Raw genomic sequence first — 18,876 nt, 5'->3', positions numbered from 1 at the left:
GTAGTGTAGTGGTTAGCATGTTTCAAGATGAAACCCATGGCCCAAGTTCAATTCCCGCCCATCTGAACCATTCCTAGGCCTCCCTAGGTCAACTTAACCTCAAATAAGTATCTGGTGCATTACTTAAACATCACCACTCTGGAGACAAAGGCGGCCAGGCGTGGTTCTGGCCACCCAATGCCCCGTGTGCCGTGCCGGCCTGCACAGGTGCCAGCTAACAGCCCCAGCCCCAACAGTCTTGGGGCTGCACGCGGGATCTCTGTCTGTGTGCTCGTGCATCCGTGTGCTCGTCCCGGCTCGCTTACCCGTGGCTCGCTTACCCATGGCTCGCTTACCCGTGGCTCGCTTACCCGTGGCTCGCTTACCCGTGGCTCGCTTCCTGCAGGTGGTGGTGGACGGCTCAGCCAACTCGGCCGTCTTGCAGAACCTCCTGACGGCCTCCGAGTACCAGGTGGCCGTGTTCGGCGTCTACGCCAGCGCGGCAAGCGAGGCCCTCCGTGGCTCTGAGTCCACCCGTGAGTCCTCCCCCCCCCCCCCACGACTCCAGCCGTGAGTCGTGAGTCCCTCCCCCACCCCGCCCCCACGACTCAACCAGTTAGTCCCCCCCCCCCCCCACCACGACTCCACCCGTGAGTTTTCCTCCCGTGACATTTTCCTTTCCATGAGTGACGATCAATCCACTGCTGCATGACGAACTTCCCATTACGAGTGTGTGGCTGTACCGTGTGTGTGTGTCCAGTGTGTGTACTATCTGTGTGTGTGTACTATGTGTGTATGTACTATGTGTGTGGACTGTGTGTGTGTACTACGTACTATGTTTGTGTGTGTGTGTGTCTACAGTGGACCTGCCCCCTATTCGGGACCTGCGGATCTTTGACGTAACGCACAGCAGCATGCGCGTCGCGTGGGAGGCGTCCCCGGGTGCTACAGGTTACCTGCTGCTCTACTCGGCCAACGCGGGCGGAGAGGAGGGTGATGCCAAGGAGGTGCACAATCTCACCACCACCATCATCGCACTCCATGCTCTATTCACTGCTGGACGAAGGACTCCCCAAACCGCCACCATCTCCCATGGCCACGTGATGCAACTGAGCTCCTACGCATCAGCTGATTTCATCGCTCCATCTTAATGGTGGACGCGTGCTCTCTCATTTGGCTGCCGCTCCATTGTTAGTCTCAAGCTCCGACCTCCAGTGACGCATCATGCCCAGAGAGCCAGGGCAACATTGGCGTTGGCTCTCTGATCCACATGTTCCCAATCCCGTCTTTCAGTGTCATTCCAAGTGTCTACATCTCCCAGCGTCCCCTGCCTGCCATTGGGCATTTAAGCGTGTTTACAACTCGGGTTTGCTTCCGCGTGGTTTCGCTGTAAGAAACTGAGCAATGTTAACGGAATGTTGCTTGTGGAATGGCGATGATCTCTTATCTGGCACTGCGTGTAAGGGGGCCACTGAGCAACCACAGTGGGGGGGGGGGGATTTTACCAACAAAGTTGACAGGCACAAGATCAAAGGCCCAAGACGCCAAGCAGCCAGCAAAAAACAGCACCATAAAAGAGTGCAACAGGTTTTTTCAATTGATAAAGATTATTATATATCGTCCGCTCATCTTGCTGAGCCAGGCACCAGCCACTTCATTGGCTGCGTGGAGGGAGGGTGGGGCCGGTCAGGGGCCATCCGTCGACAATGAGCGACAACCCGGCCTGGCGCTGAGTGCAGCCAGAGTGGGCGGTGGTCGCGACGGCCCCGAATGTGCAGGGAGGGTGGCCGCACATGGACGCCCAGACCCCATTGAGCAGCAGGGCCCGTGACCAGGGAGACGAACAGCAGCGGGGTCGCCAATGAGGAAGGGGTTCTCAATATTTGGATGAGATCATTCCTCACGACGCTACCTCGAGGAACCGGCAGCCGAGGAAGTGGGGTGACTCATAGCGTCGTCCATGCAACGGTGCGCGCAGTTGAGCCTAGTGCTTGCGCAACACTTGGCGGTTGAAGAGCGGAGGGCGATAGCAGCAGCAGTGCACGTGCACCCCAGGTTGAGCCGGCGGGTGTTTAAGGTGATTCAGAAAGAGAAGTTTATTTTCCAAGTAAAGCCCATTGAGCTATTTTTCAAGGGTGACTCGGCCGGAAGAGCTGAGGAAGAGAGTTGATGATGATGATGATGATGATGATTCCAAAGTGGATCGGTGAAAGGGAAGAAACAGAAAGAGAATTGAGGTGGCCTGCAGTGTAGTGAGTTGATGGGTGAATGAGTGAGCGAGTGAGTGAGAGAGAGTGTTGTTGTGACCTGCAATGTGGTGGTGGTAGTGGTGGTTGTGGTTGAACACTACGTGGTGGACAAGACGAGGCAGTGAGTGTCTGGCAGTCCGAGTCGCCAACGCGCTCACCGTTCCTGCAGAGCACCTTGGCATGCGGTCACATTCAGTAATCTCAGTCAGTCTCTACATGATGGCCTCAAAGTGCACTTAACCTAACACAAGCACTGTGGTGCCATAACTTTCGCTAAGTGTGACGAGTGGCATCTTGGAGTCGTCGTTGCTCCGTTCGTTTAGTCCTTTTGTGAAGTGTTGTATCTCTGCTCTCTTCTCCTTGTGACCCCCCCCCCCACCTCGGTGCCTTCGCCCCTTCACCACCATCGGCAGCAAAAAGTGGGAGCGGGGTTCACGGAGATCGAGCTGAGCCGACTGACGCCGAGCACGGAGTACACGGTGACGCTGTACGCCATGTACGGCGAGGAGGCGAGCGACCCGCTCACTGGCCAGGAGACCACGCGTGGGTCCCTCTTCCTATCGCCCCCTCCCTCCATCCCCCCACCTCCATCCCACCCTCCCTTCATTCCTCCTCTACCTTCAGGTCACTCTACTGGCCTCTATAGAGTTCTCACCTGGTTACACAAAAACAACTTGAGGTTGAACTCTCACCCCTCACTCTCCTGCCTTTCCCCTCTCATTTCGCTCCAGACATCTCACTCGCTCCACTACTTCCCTCCCTCCCGTCTCCTCCTCCCTCACCCGTGATGAGTGAGCGAGTGACCGGAGTGATTTGATGAGTGCTGGGTCATCAATCACCCTGACTGCTGCTGCACCCTGCATCCTGTCTGGTACAGCAGTGAGGTAGGGACTGGGCGCAGCAGGCCAGACGAAGTAGCAGCAGCAGCAGGAGGTCAGCAGCAGGAGGTCAGCTGAAGCCGGGTTTGTGCTGAGTGCTGTACCTGCAGCAGTGGCAGTCGTAGGGAGATTGAGACGAAGGCAGGGATGGTCTGTCCAATCAGGACATGCGTGTGCTCGGTGTGTGTGCTCGGTGTGTGTGCATGGTGTGTGTGCGGTGTGTGTGCGGTGTGTGTGTGTGTGGTGTGTGTGTCGTGTGTATGCGGTGTATGTGGTGTGTGCGGTGTGTGTGCAGTGTTGATATTCGTTGTTGTCACGCGGATTGTGCATGGTCAGTGCCGATGTCCGGAGCTCAGAACTTGCACTTCTCCGCCGTGTCCGAGTTCGATGAGGGCCAAGTGCCGCCCGTCACCGAGGTGACGCGTGGGTCCCCCCCCCCCCTCCTGTTTGCATGCACTCGCAAGTTCCAGATGCCCGTGGGCATGTCCGCGTACATGCCACTTGAGAAAAGCTCTCTTACAATCGGCCTGCTCCAAACCCCGCAGCTCACCGGGGCTGCGGCACGTGGGAGACGGATCCCAGACTCCCCAGCAATGCGTGGCAGGAGGCGGTGCCGACGCTCGTTCTCACCAACTACTGGCACGGAGATGAGCAGGGAAAGAATCTGCATTGGGCGACCATTTGAAATGTTTTCAAATTTTACTTTTTCATGCACAGAAGCGCTTCTCCCATTGGGTGGGGAGTCTGGAGGCAGCCGTGGGGTTGTTGGTTTTGGCTCGCTCAGCTTCCCGTGCCCTGGGGGGGCGGGGGGGGGGCGCCAACGATCATGAGCCCAGGAAGCCTCCCACCTATTTTCCAACCCCCAACCACCACTACCAGCACGAATAACCATCCCCACTACCACTACCACCACCACTAACCATCCTCACCACCACCACCACCACTACCAGCACCACTAACCGTCATTACTATCCCCACCACCACCTTCCCCACCCCTGTACAAGCACTACTGTCGACCTCACATTGGGGAATCGTCAGGGTTCTGGTAACATTGCTGTGCCACCGTCAAAAGCACAGTGAAGCCTCATGTGCGTGGGTGAGTGGAGCTATGGGTGAGCAATGGGGCTATGGGTGAGCGAGGCTGTGGGTGAGCGGGGCTGTGGGTGATAGTAGCTATGAGTGAGCTGAGGCTTTGTCGAGGTTCACATCAAAGTGTTATGCTTCCCAAATAGGCATCGCGTATTGAACATTCCACGTTCGTATGGCGTGACGGGTTTTTCCATGGCCCAACCACTGCCGTGTGGGGTTGCAACTGAATGAAGAAGCCTCCCTTTCACGAGTGCCAGATGTTCCCTTGCTTGTGTCGAATCACGTGAGGCAGACTGCCTTCTGTCCCACTTTTGGAAAAACGTCTCCACGGCAAGCGAAGTGTGGAGGGGTGGGGGGCGTGGGCGGCTGTGTAGGGGGCGGGGGATATGGGTTGATCTTCATCTTTCACACCATCCATCGGCCGCACGGCCTTCTGGCAATGAATTGTTTAAGCAGCATTGGTTCAACTCAAGCAAAACTCTGCACTGGTTCACACCTTCAGTGGGTCATTGGTAGAGTTAGACTCGCTTGAACCGATGCCGCTGAACAGAAATGTCCAGAGCGACAAACACAACGTGTTTAGCGTTTACTGAGAACCGACTCGTCGCGTGCCGCCTCCAGTCTAACTAGTGACGTGGAGACTATTCCCACACCCGGCACACCGCATCCAATCTACCGTGAGTCATGGCCGTGGCTACTAATTACGTGCCACGTCTCAGTCTACCAGCGACGTGGAGAATATTTTGTCAGAGATTGATCCCCGGTGACGCCACGAGCACAGGGGCAGGTTACGATTGCTCCGTTTCAGGAGCACTCAGAGGTAGGCACGCGGATGTCTGCACCATCGATTAATAATGATGATTTAGTACATTTGGAATTCATTCCAAAGGCGCAAGGCTATCGTCCTGAAGGCACTGTTGTGTTTCAGATGTGTAGTAGTTTGACAAGAGGGGGCGTTGTTGCTGCTGTATGCGATGCCATTTGATTTTTTTTTCTAATTTGTCAAATTTGGACCCAACTGCTGCTGCACTCTAAACCCTATTGGGTGCAGCAGTGAGGCAGGGACTGAAGACTCCACCCCAGATGTGGCAGCAGCAGCAGCAGCAGCTGTGATCATTTATCCAAGTTAAAGACGAAGGCACTGCCATGGACAAGAAATCCAAGCTTCCTCGATGACTCCTCAGCCAGATGAGTGACACGGACAATGTTCCTTAGCCGAGACAGAGGAAGGACACGGTGGTTGGGTAGGGTGGGGGTTCTCGCAGCGCAGAGGCCGATAGGATTCAGCACTAGAATTCAGATTCGGAGTTAGGATTCGGCGCTAGGATTCAGATTCGGAGTTAGGATTCGGCATTATGATTTGGCAATTTGGCGCAGCTTCGCTGGCATTTCCTGACGTTGGCAGCGGTCCGAGGTGCCGGGAGCGGAACGCGCGACGTGTCTCGGCCAAGACAAACGGCCGTCGCCGGCGCCGCAGGCTCGCCGCCAACACACCGCGCTAACTGCTTGCAGGCCACCTGCTTGCGGTGCAGCGCCGGAATGTGTGACGGGTTTGGAGTCGGCGCACACATTGAGTAAATATACCGCATGCTTGCGTGGATGCGGGGGAAATAATAAAAACGTAACTAAGAACCTTTTAACTGGTTGGTTTTCGCAGAAAATATTAGGATTTTTAATTTAAAGTTTTGGATTGGGCCATGTGATGATCTGGATAAATTTGTCGTTAATCCCCTCCACCATCCGATGTCGACAAATAAATGTAATTGCCCCCCGTGTACACGAGCATTTGAAGCCTGTACATGTGGCACGTTCGTTTGTTTGACTGTGTCATGTGGTGGAGGTTCTTATGACATAAATTTGAGTAAATAATTACGTGGCCTAATCCAAAAATCGTTGTGATTCTTATGCTTGTAACCACATTGGTGAGGAAAAAAGCCTTACATTGACTTTCAGGCGCCCCGTCAGGAGACTGCATCAACGTCCAATTAAAACTCGTCAAGGACTTGGCAGTGACGTTGTGGTGATGTCACCAGCATAAAGAGCCGCTTGGCGGTAACTTTAAAATACTGTACATATTTTTTTTGCTTATTAAGAAAGTCTAAACAAAACTATGATTGTAGGAGCCCGGGACACGGGCCGCGTGGCAGAGCGCAGGGGAGCAGCTGGGTGAGAGCGGAGCCGGTCGCGTTGTTAAGTGGCAGCAGTAACCAAGCCTGTTGCACTTTGTCATTGGCAGTTGCACGAGGAGCCGCTGCAGCCACGCCAAAGATGCCCACAAGCAAGATGCCCACAGGCAAGCCCTCCTCGTTCCACCTCGTTAAGGAAAGAGTCGACGTTAGCTCATCATCGGGTAGGTCGGTCGCTGGGTGGATCGGGGGGGGGGATAGGTGGGGTCACAATTCCCAGCCTGAACAGGTGCTCGCTAACAGCACTTACCCCACCAGTCTGTCAAAGGCGACACGGGGAACCTTTGTCTTTGTGTGTTTGCAGCCGGCCTGGCGGCTCCCAGCAACCTGCACGTGTCCGAGGAGTCGTACGACCGGTTCCGTCTCTCCTGGGAGGTCCCTGGGGACTCCTCCGTGCTGGGATTCCGCGTCGTGCACCGTCCCTCTGGTGCGCACCGCACGCGCGCTGCACTCACGGCAGCGCCCGGCGCCCGTGGAGGGATTGCTCCTGCCATAGGAATGTGGAATTTCTACTAAACTCACAGCAGCACCCATTGCCTGTCGATAGACCTATCCCTGTCATAGGAATGTGGACTTTCGAACATTGGCTCAGGGCCGCCAAGAGTACAATAGAAAACAGTGCAGATTAGTACAGCGGCGTATTAATGTGATGCCTTGTGAAGGCGCTGGGCGGACACCGTGGGCGTGTTTGTTGCACCCAGAGAGAGGTGGTGCAGCCAGTCGTAGGTAGGAGAGACGCGTGTGAAGCATGCACACGTATGCTCCACACATGTTTGTCCTTAATTGTATGTAATTAGCAGTGGCAATGATAAGCATCAGCCACACAGGGATGCACTCTGCGTGCAAGCGTATGTATGTGTGTATGTATATATATGTCGAACTTGAACTTCAGTCACACCTTACGGAGCCAACCGTGCTTATCGAAGGTGCAGGGGAAGGACAACAAACTAAACACAAATCGGTTCTAAAGAGATTCGTTTTCAATCTAGTATCTATTTATGTATGTTGAACTTCTTTCGCACTATAGTGGTGTGAGCGAGAACCTACTGTTCAGTCACCACACTGTAGGTCATAATAACACACTCGCTCACCCACTCACCCACACACTCACACACTCACTCACCCACTCACTCACCCACCCACTCACTCACCCACTCACACACTCACTCACCCACTCACCCACACACTCACCCACTCACCCAGACACTCACCTACTCACTCACCCACTCACCCACACACTCACCCACTCACACACTCACTCACCAACTCACTCCCCGCACTGCAGGACACCTCACTTATCTTCCTACTTCTCCTTGCCACAGCTCCTCTCTTATCCCCAATAACCTTGCTCAAACTCAAGAAACGTGTGACACCGTCATCGGTTCCAGTAAAAGTGCTGTTTGTTGCTGGCCGCTTAACGTGGCCCTTTGGGCTTGCACTCAGAAGCGGCGTTTAAAGCGTGAACGTGGGACCGGCGTTCCCGGCTCCGGCACTTGGCTCGACCGCCCCCCCTCCCTCTCTGTGTCATGATCTCATTCGCCACTCGAAGCGCTCATTATAATCACCGCTCATAGTTTCCCCCTGACGTCAGCTGAGGTCACTCGGCGGCCGCACCGCTGAGAATCTCCCCCCCCTCCCCGCGTGGCCGCGAGACGTGGGACATCCCCCGTGCTGCTGCCGCACCCGTCTGACCCACTTTCCATCGGCACCGTTGCAGGCTCCTGCCAGGAGACAGTTCCCAGTGGCGCAGAAGTTGTGGCCCTAATCCAGATGGTGGCTGGTTCGATTCCATCTCTCGGCACAGTAGTTTACACATTGGCACAAGCTTCTTAACTCCCCCCCCCCCCCCCCCCGCTTGAGCAGCCCACTCCGCGCTGGGGTGAGGTTCTTCATCTCGGAGACTGCCGTGCCGGCTCATGACCGATTTGTGCCGCACCATGGGAGTTCCGGTGCGAGTCCAGAACAGGGGTCGGGTTACTCGCAGAGGGCCAGTGCTCCGCATCGCATCTTTTGTACGCTCGCGCGAGCGCACAGACACCCACGCATACACATACATACACATACATACACATGCACACACGCACAAGTATGCACACACATAGGAACCGCATGCACGCACATACAGTAGAAACAGCACACACGGACGCATGCTCTCCCTCCATACACAGATACACACACACGTAAAATCCCCGCGCAAGACACACGTGCACACACACAACCCCCACATGTGCACTGTCAGCGTCGGTGTAGAACTAGCCTGGAGATTTGCTCATTTCTGAAAAATATTTGCCTCTTTCCCATATCTGTTCCTCCACATAAATATATAAAAGTATTATTTTACACATCCCATCACGGACCTATGTCTAGGAGTGCATCATTTCAGCAGCATTGGTTCAACACAGGACAAACTATGGACCAGCTTTGACAATCAGTGTCTCATCAGTTTAGCCAGGTTCTCTTGAAACATTCGCGGCAAGTGACATGTAAACGTTCATCATCATCTAGTAATAGGTTTTTACCCTTTCAACTGGTACATCATCATCATTGTGAGCCATGGTCTATCCGCCGCTGGATGAAGGTCTGCCCACGATATCCCCATCTCTCACAGTCCTGCGATACCACAATCCATATCGCTCCTGTACATGAGCTCACCACATCTCTGCATCTCCACGGTGGCCGTCATCTCCAGTGTGTCTTCTCCATGAGCTGCCATTCCACGACGTCTCACTGATGGGCCGTCGTCCCTGTTGGCCACGATGAGTCTCACGCCGACCCGCTCTGCGTTCTGAGTAATGCGGCCTCTATCGCTCCAGCCCATTCCTCGGTCCAGGTGCCCCTATTTCCATCTCCCACCTCTACTCGTTTCTCTGCGCACGCTCTCGAGCTTGCGGTGTTTCGATCGCTGCAATCCCACGGCTTTGGCACGCGGGTCAGAAACGCGGAGGGAACGAGGGGTGAGCCCAGAAGCCTGGGTGGGGGCATCGTCACCAGGCAGTACCGTGAGCGCCGGTTCGCCAAGCGATTAGAGCGAGCGCCTGGGAGGAGTGATCACCTTTCATTCCGGCGTCTTTAGGAGCGTAACTCAGATCAACTCGGAGGAGCCGTTAACAGTTTTCTGGTCGCGGCTCCCCCACTGCTCCCTTCCCCTCCCCGCTGGTCTTGGCCGTCCGCAGGTGCAGGTCACTCCGGCAGAGCGCCCCCTCTAACCCCGTGACCCCCGTGACCCCCGTGTGAATCACGCCGAGCGGGTTTGCTCCTTGGCCTGTGCCCACCCGGTGCTGTGGCAGTCATGACGCTTGTTTCAGAATACTTTTTTTTAATACAGTTGATGAGCACAGAACCCAGTTACCAAAAACTTCAAGCATCTCGAAACAAACAGCACTATCACAGTTTAAATATATGAGTGAATACATTTCTTGAGGTTGGGGAAAAGGGACGATTATTGGAAGAAATTCCGAAGCGGAGCAGTGCAAGGGAAGAAGCAGAAAGAGAAGTGCAGTGTGGTCAGTGGGTGGGTGAGTCTGTTTTTGTGACTTGTGGTGGTTGAACACAGTGTGGCCAGTGGGTGGGTGAGTCTGTTTTTGTGTCTTGTGGTGGTTGAACACTGTGTGGATGCGACGAAGTAGTCGGTGTCTGCTAGAGGAGTGAAGTTTTCGGCAATAGTAATCATGGTGGTAGTTGCAAAAGAATAGTGGTAAGGAGGGGACTGGCAATCAACACCCTGGGCAACTTTGCAAACGAGATGTTCCATCTCAAGGGATTACCCAGGTGGAATGCGTTCATAAGCAAACAGAAATAACCTCGGCCAGGTTGATAACAGTTGAGCCCCCCTGTGGCCGTGCTCGATGTCGAGGCTCCACCACCCTGGGCTCCACCACCCTGGGCTCCATCACCCTGGGCTCCACCACTCTGGGCTCCACCACCCTGGGCTCCACCGTGGTCGTCCTGCGGTGGTCTTGCCGCTGCGTTGGCTCCCTGCCTCGGTGGGACGCCAAGGCGTCGTTTGTGTGACGATTTGCAGCAGGAAACATCGTGGAACGCATCCCTGCCCTCATTCCCCGTACATGTCTGTGTCCCTTGCACACACGTGCTGACAAACGCACACTCACTCGCACACGTACACACTCACATGCACACTCACTTGCACACATACACACAAACACACGCACACTCGTACACACAAACACACGCACACTCACTCGCACACGTACACACTCACATGCACACTCGCTTGCACACATACACACAAACACACTCACACGCACACTCGTACACATACACCCAAACACATGCACAACACTCGCGCGCGTGCGCAGCGGGAGGCGAGGAGAAGGTGCTGTTGGTGGGAGCGGGCGTCAGCTCGGTGTTGCTGCAGGGCCTGCGCGCCGGCACGGAGTACAGTGCCCACGTGCACGCCACCTACAGCACGGGCGAGAGCGTCGGACTCACGGGGCTCGCACGCACACGTAGGGGCACGCACGCACACACGCACGAGAGCACACACATTTGGGCAAGCACACGCACGCACGAGCCGACACACGCACGAGCCCACACATGCGCACCTCCACCATAAGAGAGAGGAATGTCTGCCACTGCCTGGGGGCTGCCAGCAGGAGATGAGTACCGCTGCGTCCATGTTCATTGAGCAGGAAATCACTTTCGACTTCCTTCATCTGGCCACCCAGCCCGTGGTGGCCCTGAGTGCTGTTCGCGAATAGGGCCTCTGAAGGCCGACACAGCACATGAAGGGGTCGGTGGCCAGCACCATGCCCGGCCACCTTTAACTCCGCAGTGATGCTGTTTTCACACCACACATCGGGTACTCATTTAATGCCGAGTCTACCTGAGCGGGAATTAAACTCGGATTGCTTGGTTCATAGCGCGACGGTCTGTTTACTCCAGAGGGGAGGTGCGGGACCGATATTAGGCTATCCGTGGCAGGAGTCGAATCCGGGTTCGTCGTAAGGCACGCACTCCGTTACTGCGCTCCTCCGCGTTGTGCCGGCTGGGCGTCACTGGCGTGCCCCGCGTCTCCGTCCCCGCTTCTTTCTCGCAGGGCACCTGGGCATCAACCACCTCTTCGTGTACGATGTGAGAGCCACGGGGTTCTGCGTCGAGTGGCAACCCCAGCGCGACGCCACTGCGTACCGCGTCGTGCTGCAGGAAGCTCTAGGTGACACCTCGCACCCTCAACGAATCGCCTGGCGATGCTGCCAACAATGTCGTCGTGTTGGCAGTGGTGCACCAGCACAACCAACACAACAACTCGATAACTGCCCTGTGAGCGTGTGGCCCTAATAGCTCTTCTTGAGTGAGAGCACGAGCTTTTAAAATAGGGCCCTGCATTGATATGCTCTGCTAAAATATCAATTCCAATTTGTTTGGTCTCAAGGGGTAGGGGGTCTGGGGGAGGGGGCATCACCCCATCACGTGGCCCCAGCCCCCCACCTTGGCTCGGCCACTTGAGAAAATATCCTTGGGGCGGCCTCCGGCCTCTCAGGCCCCTTGGGGCCATGAGCCTCGCATCCTTCACCGCTGTCTCCTGCAAAGCTCTCTCAGCGGAGGTGCCAGAGATGATTTGTGGGCACCGTGGTCACAGACATCGGTCGGACGAGCACAGCCAGTGTCAGGATTCGTAATGGATGATTTTGGGCTGGGCCACGTGGTGGTCGTGTAACCCTCCACTACCTGGCACGACCAATCAAGTTAAATGGTCACGCTCACGAGAACAATTCTTACCGCCACATGCAGTAATCATGGACAGCTGGAACAATGATAATTGGCACATTAAATAAAAGCCTGCGCTAGTGACAATTTAATTGGTTTCGCTGTGTCTGGTAGCGCAGATTTACACAACACAAATTTGGCCAGGTTATTACATAGCCTAACCCAATAAATGTATTAAGAATCATTGGACAAGCTATACAACTTTAATACATCACTATCGTCTGCAATCGAACAGAGGTCCTTCTTGCTCTGAGGCACAAGTGTTACCACTGCACCACCACCAATTAAACTACTCTAAACCACACTGGGTTAGGTCGCATTTTGATCTGGCCAAATTTGTGTCTCAACCCTCCACCACTCGACACAGCCTGCCAAATCAAACTGTCGCCGGTATGAGCATCGACGAAATGTGTGCAGCTTTGTAAGGAATTCAACAGCTGTTATCATATAGATAGGCTTGCCCCCGCCATAGAAACGTGTAATTCATAATATAGTTTTTTAGTTAGATCCCGTAAAAAAAACCTATCTTATGGATGATATTGATCGCGAAAGCCAACGTGTTCAACAGAAAATTGTAACGTCCACCATTGCCCCTGCCCGCCTTTCAACAGGGCATGAGCATCAATAATGCTCTTGTGTATGGTGCGGGATAGAGTGGAGTTGAGATGTGTATGGTGCAGAATTGAGTGGAGTTGAGTTGTTGGGTGTTGCTGCTGGCCTCAGGCGGTCCCCAGCAGGACGTGACGCTGTCCTCCAGCGTGAACGCGCACTGCTACTACGAGCTGCTGCCTGGCACCGAGTACCGCGTCGGCGTCCACGCGCAGGTGCGGGAGGCGGAGGGCCCAGCCGTCAACGTCACGCAGCGGACACGTGAGTGGCGCGGCACGACCCACATGCGGCACTGGCACCAGCAACGGTGTCGCACTGCCAACACGAGCACCGCCATCACCACCACTACTACCACCACTATCACCACCACTATCACCACCACTATCACCACCACTATCACCACGAGCTGCGTCACCACCAGGGCTGCGCCAGCTCGCGGCAGTGTTACCTACTCGATACAGGCTCATGATGGGCCGCGTCACGTGATCCATGATAGCTCCTCACGTTGCCAGGTGCTGGTGGCACACAGGTGGCCTGCGATCCAGCACTGTGGAGGCGGCAGTGAGAGTTGGCGGATCACTGCACAGATGGCTGTGAAGTTATTTTCCTACCAGTGGGCATCGAGGAGATGCTGTACCCTAGCTTGCCAGGAGAAGGTGGCATGGCAAAAATATGGTCTCCACCTGTTCTCTCTGCATGGGATAGAGTGTTTCCCCCTTGCATGCATGGGTTTTCTCCGTGTGCTCCGGTTTCCTCCCACATGTAATTGGTCGATAACACCTTAATATATAGAGGACCGCAGAGCTTGGACAATCATTGGCACCGGCTCGTCGCGTGGCTGCTTCCCTGCTTGTCTTTTTCTTCACACTTCTGAGTTGTCCTCTCGTTACACGAGTGAGTGAACACTGCGGCGGCGGCGCATTGTGAGTTGACAATGTTACGATGATTATGATTGTTGTTATCGCTTTGTGTTTGTGATGGACCAGGCTCCGTGGTGACCGAGGCTCCCTACACGACGCCCATCGGGGCTCCTCCCACCACCGCCCCGCAGCCTCGCGAAGGTGATCCTGCGTTCGTGTGTGCGTTTGTGCGTGTGTTCGTGTGTGCGTGCATGCGTGCATATGTGTGTGTGCATGCGTGCATGCGTGCATGTGTGTGTGTGCGTGCCCTCGTGGTGGCGAGTAGTAAAGTGCGTTGCGCTACAAACCCCACAAACCCAGATTGCAGCTCACTGCCAAAGAATTTCTACAGGCTCATTATATGTATATATGCATTCATAAATATTCTCCGCGCGTGTGTGTGTGCGCATATATATGCGTGGGGAGCAGTAGTGTAGCGGTTAGTGCGCTGTGCTGCAAACCCGGCGACCCGAGTTCGATTTCTCTCTCGGCCAACACCAGTGACGATTATCTGAACCGGTCCTGGGCCTCCCCTAGGCCGACTCAACCACAAATTAGTACCTGGTGTGGGGTGTAAACCTTGGCACTGGGGAGACAAAGGTGTGGTACAGGCCACTCACCCACTCGTGTACCGTGTCAGCATTTATATAGGTGTCAACTCACACCACTTGCCCCAGCAAATTAATTATTAAAGGTATATGGGGCATCTTTGTATTTCTCTTCATGTGCCCTTGCTTGCCCCTGTAAACTGGGTTCATTGTTACTCAGCACAGGCCCCGATGCCCAAAGTGACAAGTGGCCAGCAACAATCAGCACCATCAATGTTGTAATAAATAATGGTATAACATGTCTCTTGAATTGAGATCGGTTATTTATTGCAAGAGGTTGGTGGAAATGGATAGTAATTGGAGGGCATTCCAAGGTGGAGCAGTGTGAGGGAAGAAGCAGAAAGAGAAGTGTTGTGGCCTGCAGTGTAGTGGCTGCAACTCTGGGGACGAGTCAAAGCAGTCGGTGATTAGCAGACTGAGTCCTCAACACAGCAGGAGGAATTGGCGAGTGAAGTTTAGGGTCACAAAAACTGCAGCACTAGCAATTGAAGAGCGACAAAGAGGCGACTGGTGACCAGTGAGCAAGCGAGTGCCCGGAGTGGATCGGTCACGGGGGCATCTCTGTCTGCGTGGGTGCACTCAGAGTGCCGCTCGGCCCGCGCCGACCTCGTCTTCCTGGTGGACGGCTCGTGGAGCATCGGGGACGACAACTTTCACAAGGTCATGAGGTTCCTGGGCAGCCTGGCGGGCGCGCTGGAGAACATCGGCCCGCACGGCACGCAGGTGAGGGCCCGTAGCGGCCGTACGCTGCCGCTCGCCGCCCGCTCGGCTCGTCGCCAATGCTGTGCCGTTGCGTGGTGTGACGCGGTGTGGTGTGACGCGGTGTGACGCGGTGTGGTGTGACGCGGTGTGGTGTGACGCGGTGTGGTGTGACGCGGTGTGGTGTGACGTGACGTGGTGTGACGCGGTGTGGTGTGACGCGGTGTGGTGTGACGCGGTGTGGTGTGACGTGACGTGGTGTGACGTGACGCGGTGTGGCGTGACGCGGTGTGGTGTGACGCGGTGTGGTGTGACGCGGTGTGGTGTGACGCGGTGTGGTGTGACGCGGTGTGGTGTGACGCGGTGTGGTGTGACGCGGTGTGGTGTGACGCGGTGTGGTGTGACGCGGTGTGGTGTGACGCGGTGTGGTGTGACGCGGTGTGGTGTGACGCGGTGTGGTGTGACGTGACGTGGTGTGGTGTGACGTGATGTGACGTGGTGTGACGTGACGTGGTGTGGTGTGACGCGGTGTGGTGTGACGCGGTGTGGTGTGACGCGGTGTGGTGTGACGCGGTGTGACGTGACGTGGTGTGGTGTGACGCGGTGTGGTGTGACGCGGTGTGGTGTGACGCGGTGTGGTGTGACGCGGTGTGACGTGACGTGGTGTGGTGTGACGTGGTGTGGTGTGACGCGGTGTGGTGTGACGCGGTGTGGTGTGACGCGGTGTGGTGTGACGTGACGCGGTGTGGTGTGACGCGGTGTGGTGTGACGCGGTGTGACGTGACGCGGTGTGGTGTGACGCGGTGTGACGTGACGTGGTGTGGCGTGACGCGGTGTGGTGTGACGCGGTGTGGTGTGACGCGGTGTGGTGTGACGCGGTGTGACGTGACGCGGTGTGGCGTGACGCGGTGTGGTGTGACGCGGTGTGGTGTGACGCGGTGTGGTGTGACGCGGTGTGGTGTGACGTGACGTGGTGTGGTGTGACGTGACGTGGTGTGGTGCACCGCCGTGTGGCGTGGCGTGACGCGGTGTACTGCTGCGTGGCAGGTGCGGTATCAGAGATGCCAGACAGTGATGATCTTGGTCACGACGATGATGCCTCGGCATGACTTGTCACCGCACGACGTGCCACGGCGTGCCCTTCAGGTGGCCATGGCCCAGTTCAGCGACGACGCGCGCACCGAGTTTAACCTCAACGTTCACCGCAGCCGGGAGTCTCTGCTCGACGGGATCCGCAACGTCCGCTACAAGGGGGGCAACACTAAGACAGGTGCGACCAACACCCCCCATCCCGCTTAGCCACAACTCCCGTAACAAATGTAATATTGAGTTGGGTTTATTTAGAGCGTCATCATTTAACCAATTAATGATGGGTGCTTGTTATACATGTGGGAGGAAACCGGAACAGCCGGAGAAAACCGACGCATTTGAGGGGGCAACAATCTATCCCGGCATGAGTCTGTGGGTTATATTAAGTGAGTCCATAAGTCTATGGCTGTCTATGGCAGTGTGTGGTTTCTATGTTCATGGATCTCTATGTAGCACTACAGGTCTCTATGTTAGTCTATGAGTTTCGAAATTATGACAGTATATGGCTTGTCTAAGTGAGCCAGTGGGTTTCTGTGTAAGTTTATGCGTTCTTATGTGAGTTTCTGGGTCTCTATACAAGACTTTTTTATTTCGATTTAAAGCTTTTGTGACTGCAGGGATTCATCTTCTTGGTTCTTTCGGTAAAGTCACGTAGAAGAGAAATAATAAGATAATAAAAATAATAAATAGTGAGAATTATTTTATTATTTCCCTTCTACGTGACTTTACCGAAAGAACTAAGAAGAAGACTTTTTTTTAACTATAGACCACCTAGTAACAACCCTGCCTGCTATGTCTCTGTGTCTATGGGCATCTATAACTTTTACCAATGAAAACTTTGACAGTGCTGTTATTTGCTGGCCACTTGGTGCCTTTGGCCTGTGCTCAGCAACTGTGTGAATGAGAGGTGTGGATGGTAGCAGGGGTCAGGGGTCAGGGCTTGCAAGGGACCACGGGTGGCACCGCACGTGGGCCGAGCTGGTCCTGGCGTCGTGCTCAGCCGGAGGTTCGTGTGTGGACAGGGAACGTCGAGAGTCCCACGACTCGCACCGCCCCCCCCTTCCCCCAAGCAAACTCTGTAAATGCTTGAATAACAAAAGACAGCGCCTTGGCACCATTTTCGCGCCATTCCTCTCTGGGAGTTGTTGGAAGATGACTTCGTGGTTGCGGGCTCGGCTGAGCGCCGCCAGGGCAGGGAAACGCGAGACGAGCCGCGTCCGCTGGCGTCCCCCGCGTCCCGCACGTTCTGCCAGGGGGATGGGTGGGGGGGGAGATATGAGAAACTTGCTCCATAGAATTGTTCTGATTTCCGCGCCGGGAGATAGAATCGAATCATTGACCCCGGGGTTGCGAGCCCAGTGCGCCACTCACCATTGCGCTGCCAATGCCAATGAAGGTCACGAGTGTGGTGTTTATTTCTGTAAGAGCGGCTGGATGTCAACATGCGATGCGGTAGAGCGTGGTGAGCTGCAGTGCTCCTAAAGTTCATTGCCGTTGTGTAAACTCTGCTTGTTGATCTTTGTTCTGCTCAATGGAGATGTTTGGCTTTTTACATCCTCATGCCACGTTCAGGGCCTCGTTTTCTAGCAAGCAGAGCTCGTATTGATCCAGTTCATAACCCACAACTCCCTTCACCAGTAGACGCCACAGTCACATCATCAGCATCATCAGCAGTAGCAGCGATGATCTATCCATTGTTGGATGAAGCCCTCATCATCAAGCCGTCGCCATCTCTCACGGTCACGTGATGCAACAATCCACCTCGCTCCTGCACACGAGCATCAGCTCTCAGTGCTCCAGCTCCTTGGTGGGCATCCTCCCAAGTGTTGAAGTGTCCGCAAAGGTGGCGTGTGGAGATGGATGTGTGTGGATGTTCACTCGTGTGAACTGCACATACACAAAGGGGGGCACGCGGATTGGGCAACATAGCGAGTGGAGACGCCATCACCCTGTAGAGGGGCATGTTGATGAAACCACGCCTCCTTCTCAAGGCCCAAGACTGGAGCAGATGTTCACAATTCTGGCCACTTGCCTAATCATGCTTGCTATATAACTAACAAGACAAACCACATGTCCACTGAATGACCGGTGAGTTGGTCACCCCCCAGGCCGGGCCATGAAGCACGCACGCACGGAGATGTTCGTGTCGGAGTCTGGGATGCGCCGCGGCGTTCCCAAGCTGCTCGTCGTCATCACGGATGGGCGCTCGCAGGACGAGGTGACGCGCATTGCCAAGGACGTACAGCACGAGGGTACGCACGCACACACACACACACACGTGCACACACACGCACACGTGCACACACACGCATGTCTACAAGCACGTGCACACATGTCTCTACACGAACATACGTATTCAAACAAACACTCGCGCTTCACCAGGGGCGTACAGCATGAGGGTACGCACGCACGCACACACATGGGTTATTCTAAGCAACAACAGCAAGGATCGCCCACATATCCTTGAAAAGACTGTTGGGTCATACGCTGCTAGCGAGCACCTAAGATGAAGGCCGGCACGGCACACAATGGGGTGGGTGGCCAACACCACGCCAGTCCATCTTTGTCATCTCCCCCCCCCCCCCAGTGCTCATGTTTTACACTTCCGCACTGGTACTGAGCCACCTCGAAGTCAATTCAGCTCTAAATTGAGTACGTGGTGCAGTGTGTAAACATCATAATTGGGGAGACAAAGGTGGCCGGGCATGGTCCTGAACACCCGCCCGCTCCTGTGCGGTGCCGATTTTTATAAGTGTTCGCAAACGGCACTTACTCCAACAATCTAAGGCTGTATGGAGGAGCTTTGTTTTTGGTGGCATAAGACGAATAAATGCATCTTTTGGGCTGCAGTACAACTGCAATTG

The 18,876-nt window shown here is 55.0% G+C and overlaps 1 protein-coding gene across 4 annotated transcripts in view; it reads left to right on the top strand.

Annotated features, from left to right (window-relative positions):
* Positions 1 to 18,876, top strand: part of LOC133344078 (collagen alpha-1(XIV) chain-like) — a 97,373-nt gene that overhangs the window by 36,814 nt on the left and 41,683 nt on the right. For 3 of the 4 annotated variants that reach the window (XM_061554024.1, XM_061554026.1, XM_061554027.1), the window contains 12 exons: positions 386 to 515; positions 841 to 986; positions 2,642 to 2,771; positions 6,432 to 6,545; positions 6,686 to 6,808; positions 10,698 to 10,847; positions 11,438 to 11,554; positions 12,832 to 12,978; positions 13,704 to 13,778; positions 14,808 to 14,947; positions 16,070 to 16,193; positions 18,121 to 18,264. In XM_061554024.1, coding sequence (XP_061410008.1) covers positions 386 to 515; positions 841 to 986; positions 2,642 to 2,771; positions 6,432 to 6,545; positions 6,686 to 6,808; positions 10,698 to 10,847; positions 11,438 to 11,554; positions 12,832 to 12,978; positions 13,704 to 13,778; positions 14,808 to 14,947; positions 16,070 to 16,193; positions 18,121 to 18,264 — 1,540 coding nt within the window. The remainder of the gene's footprint in view (positions 1 to 385; positions 516 to 840; positions 987 to 2,641; positions 2,772 to 6,431; positions 6,546 to 6,685; positions 6,809 to 10,697; positions 10,848 to 11,437; positions 11,555 to 12,831; positions 12,979 to 13,703; positions 13,779 to 14,807; positions 14,948 to 16,069; positions 16,194 to 18,120; positions 18,265 to 18,876) is intronic. The other variant, XM_061554025.1, reaches the window with a different exon arrangement.

This window comes from Lethenteron reissneri, chromosome 19, assembly GCF_015708825.2.
Source record: "Lethenteron reissneri isolate LAM-NWPU_2019-01 chromosome 19, ASM1570882v1, whole genome shotgun sequence".
Taxonomy (NCBI): Eukaryota; Metazoa; Chordata; class Hyperoartia; order Petromyzontiformes; family Petromyzontidae; genus Lethenteron; species Lethenteron reissneri.
Note: the sequence above shows the minus strand (reverse complement) of the source record. Positions and strands in the feature narration are given on the sequence as shown.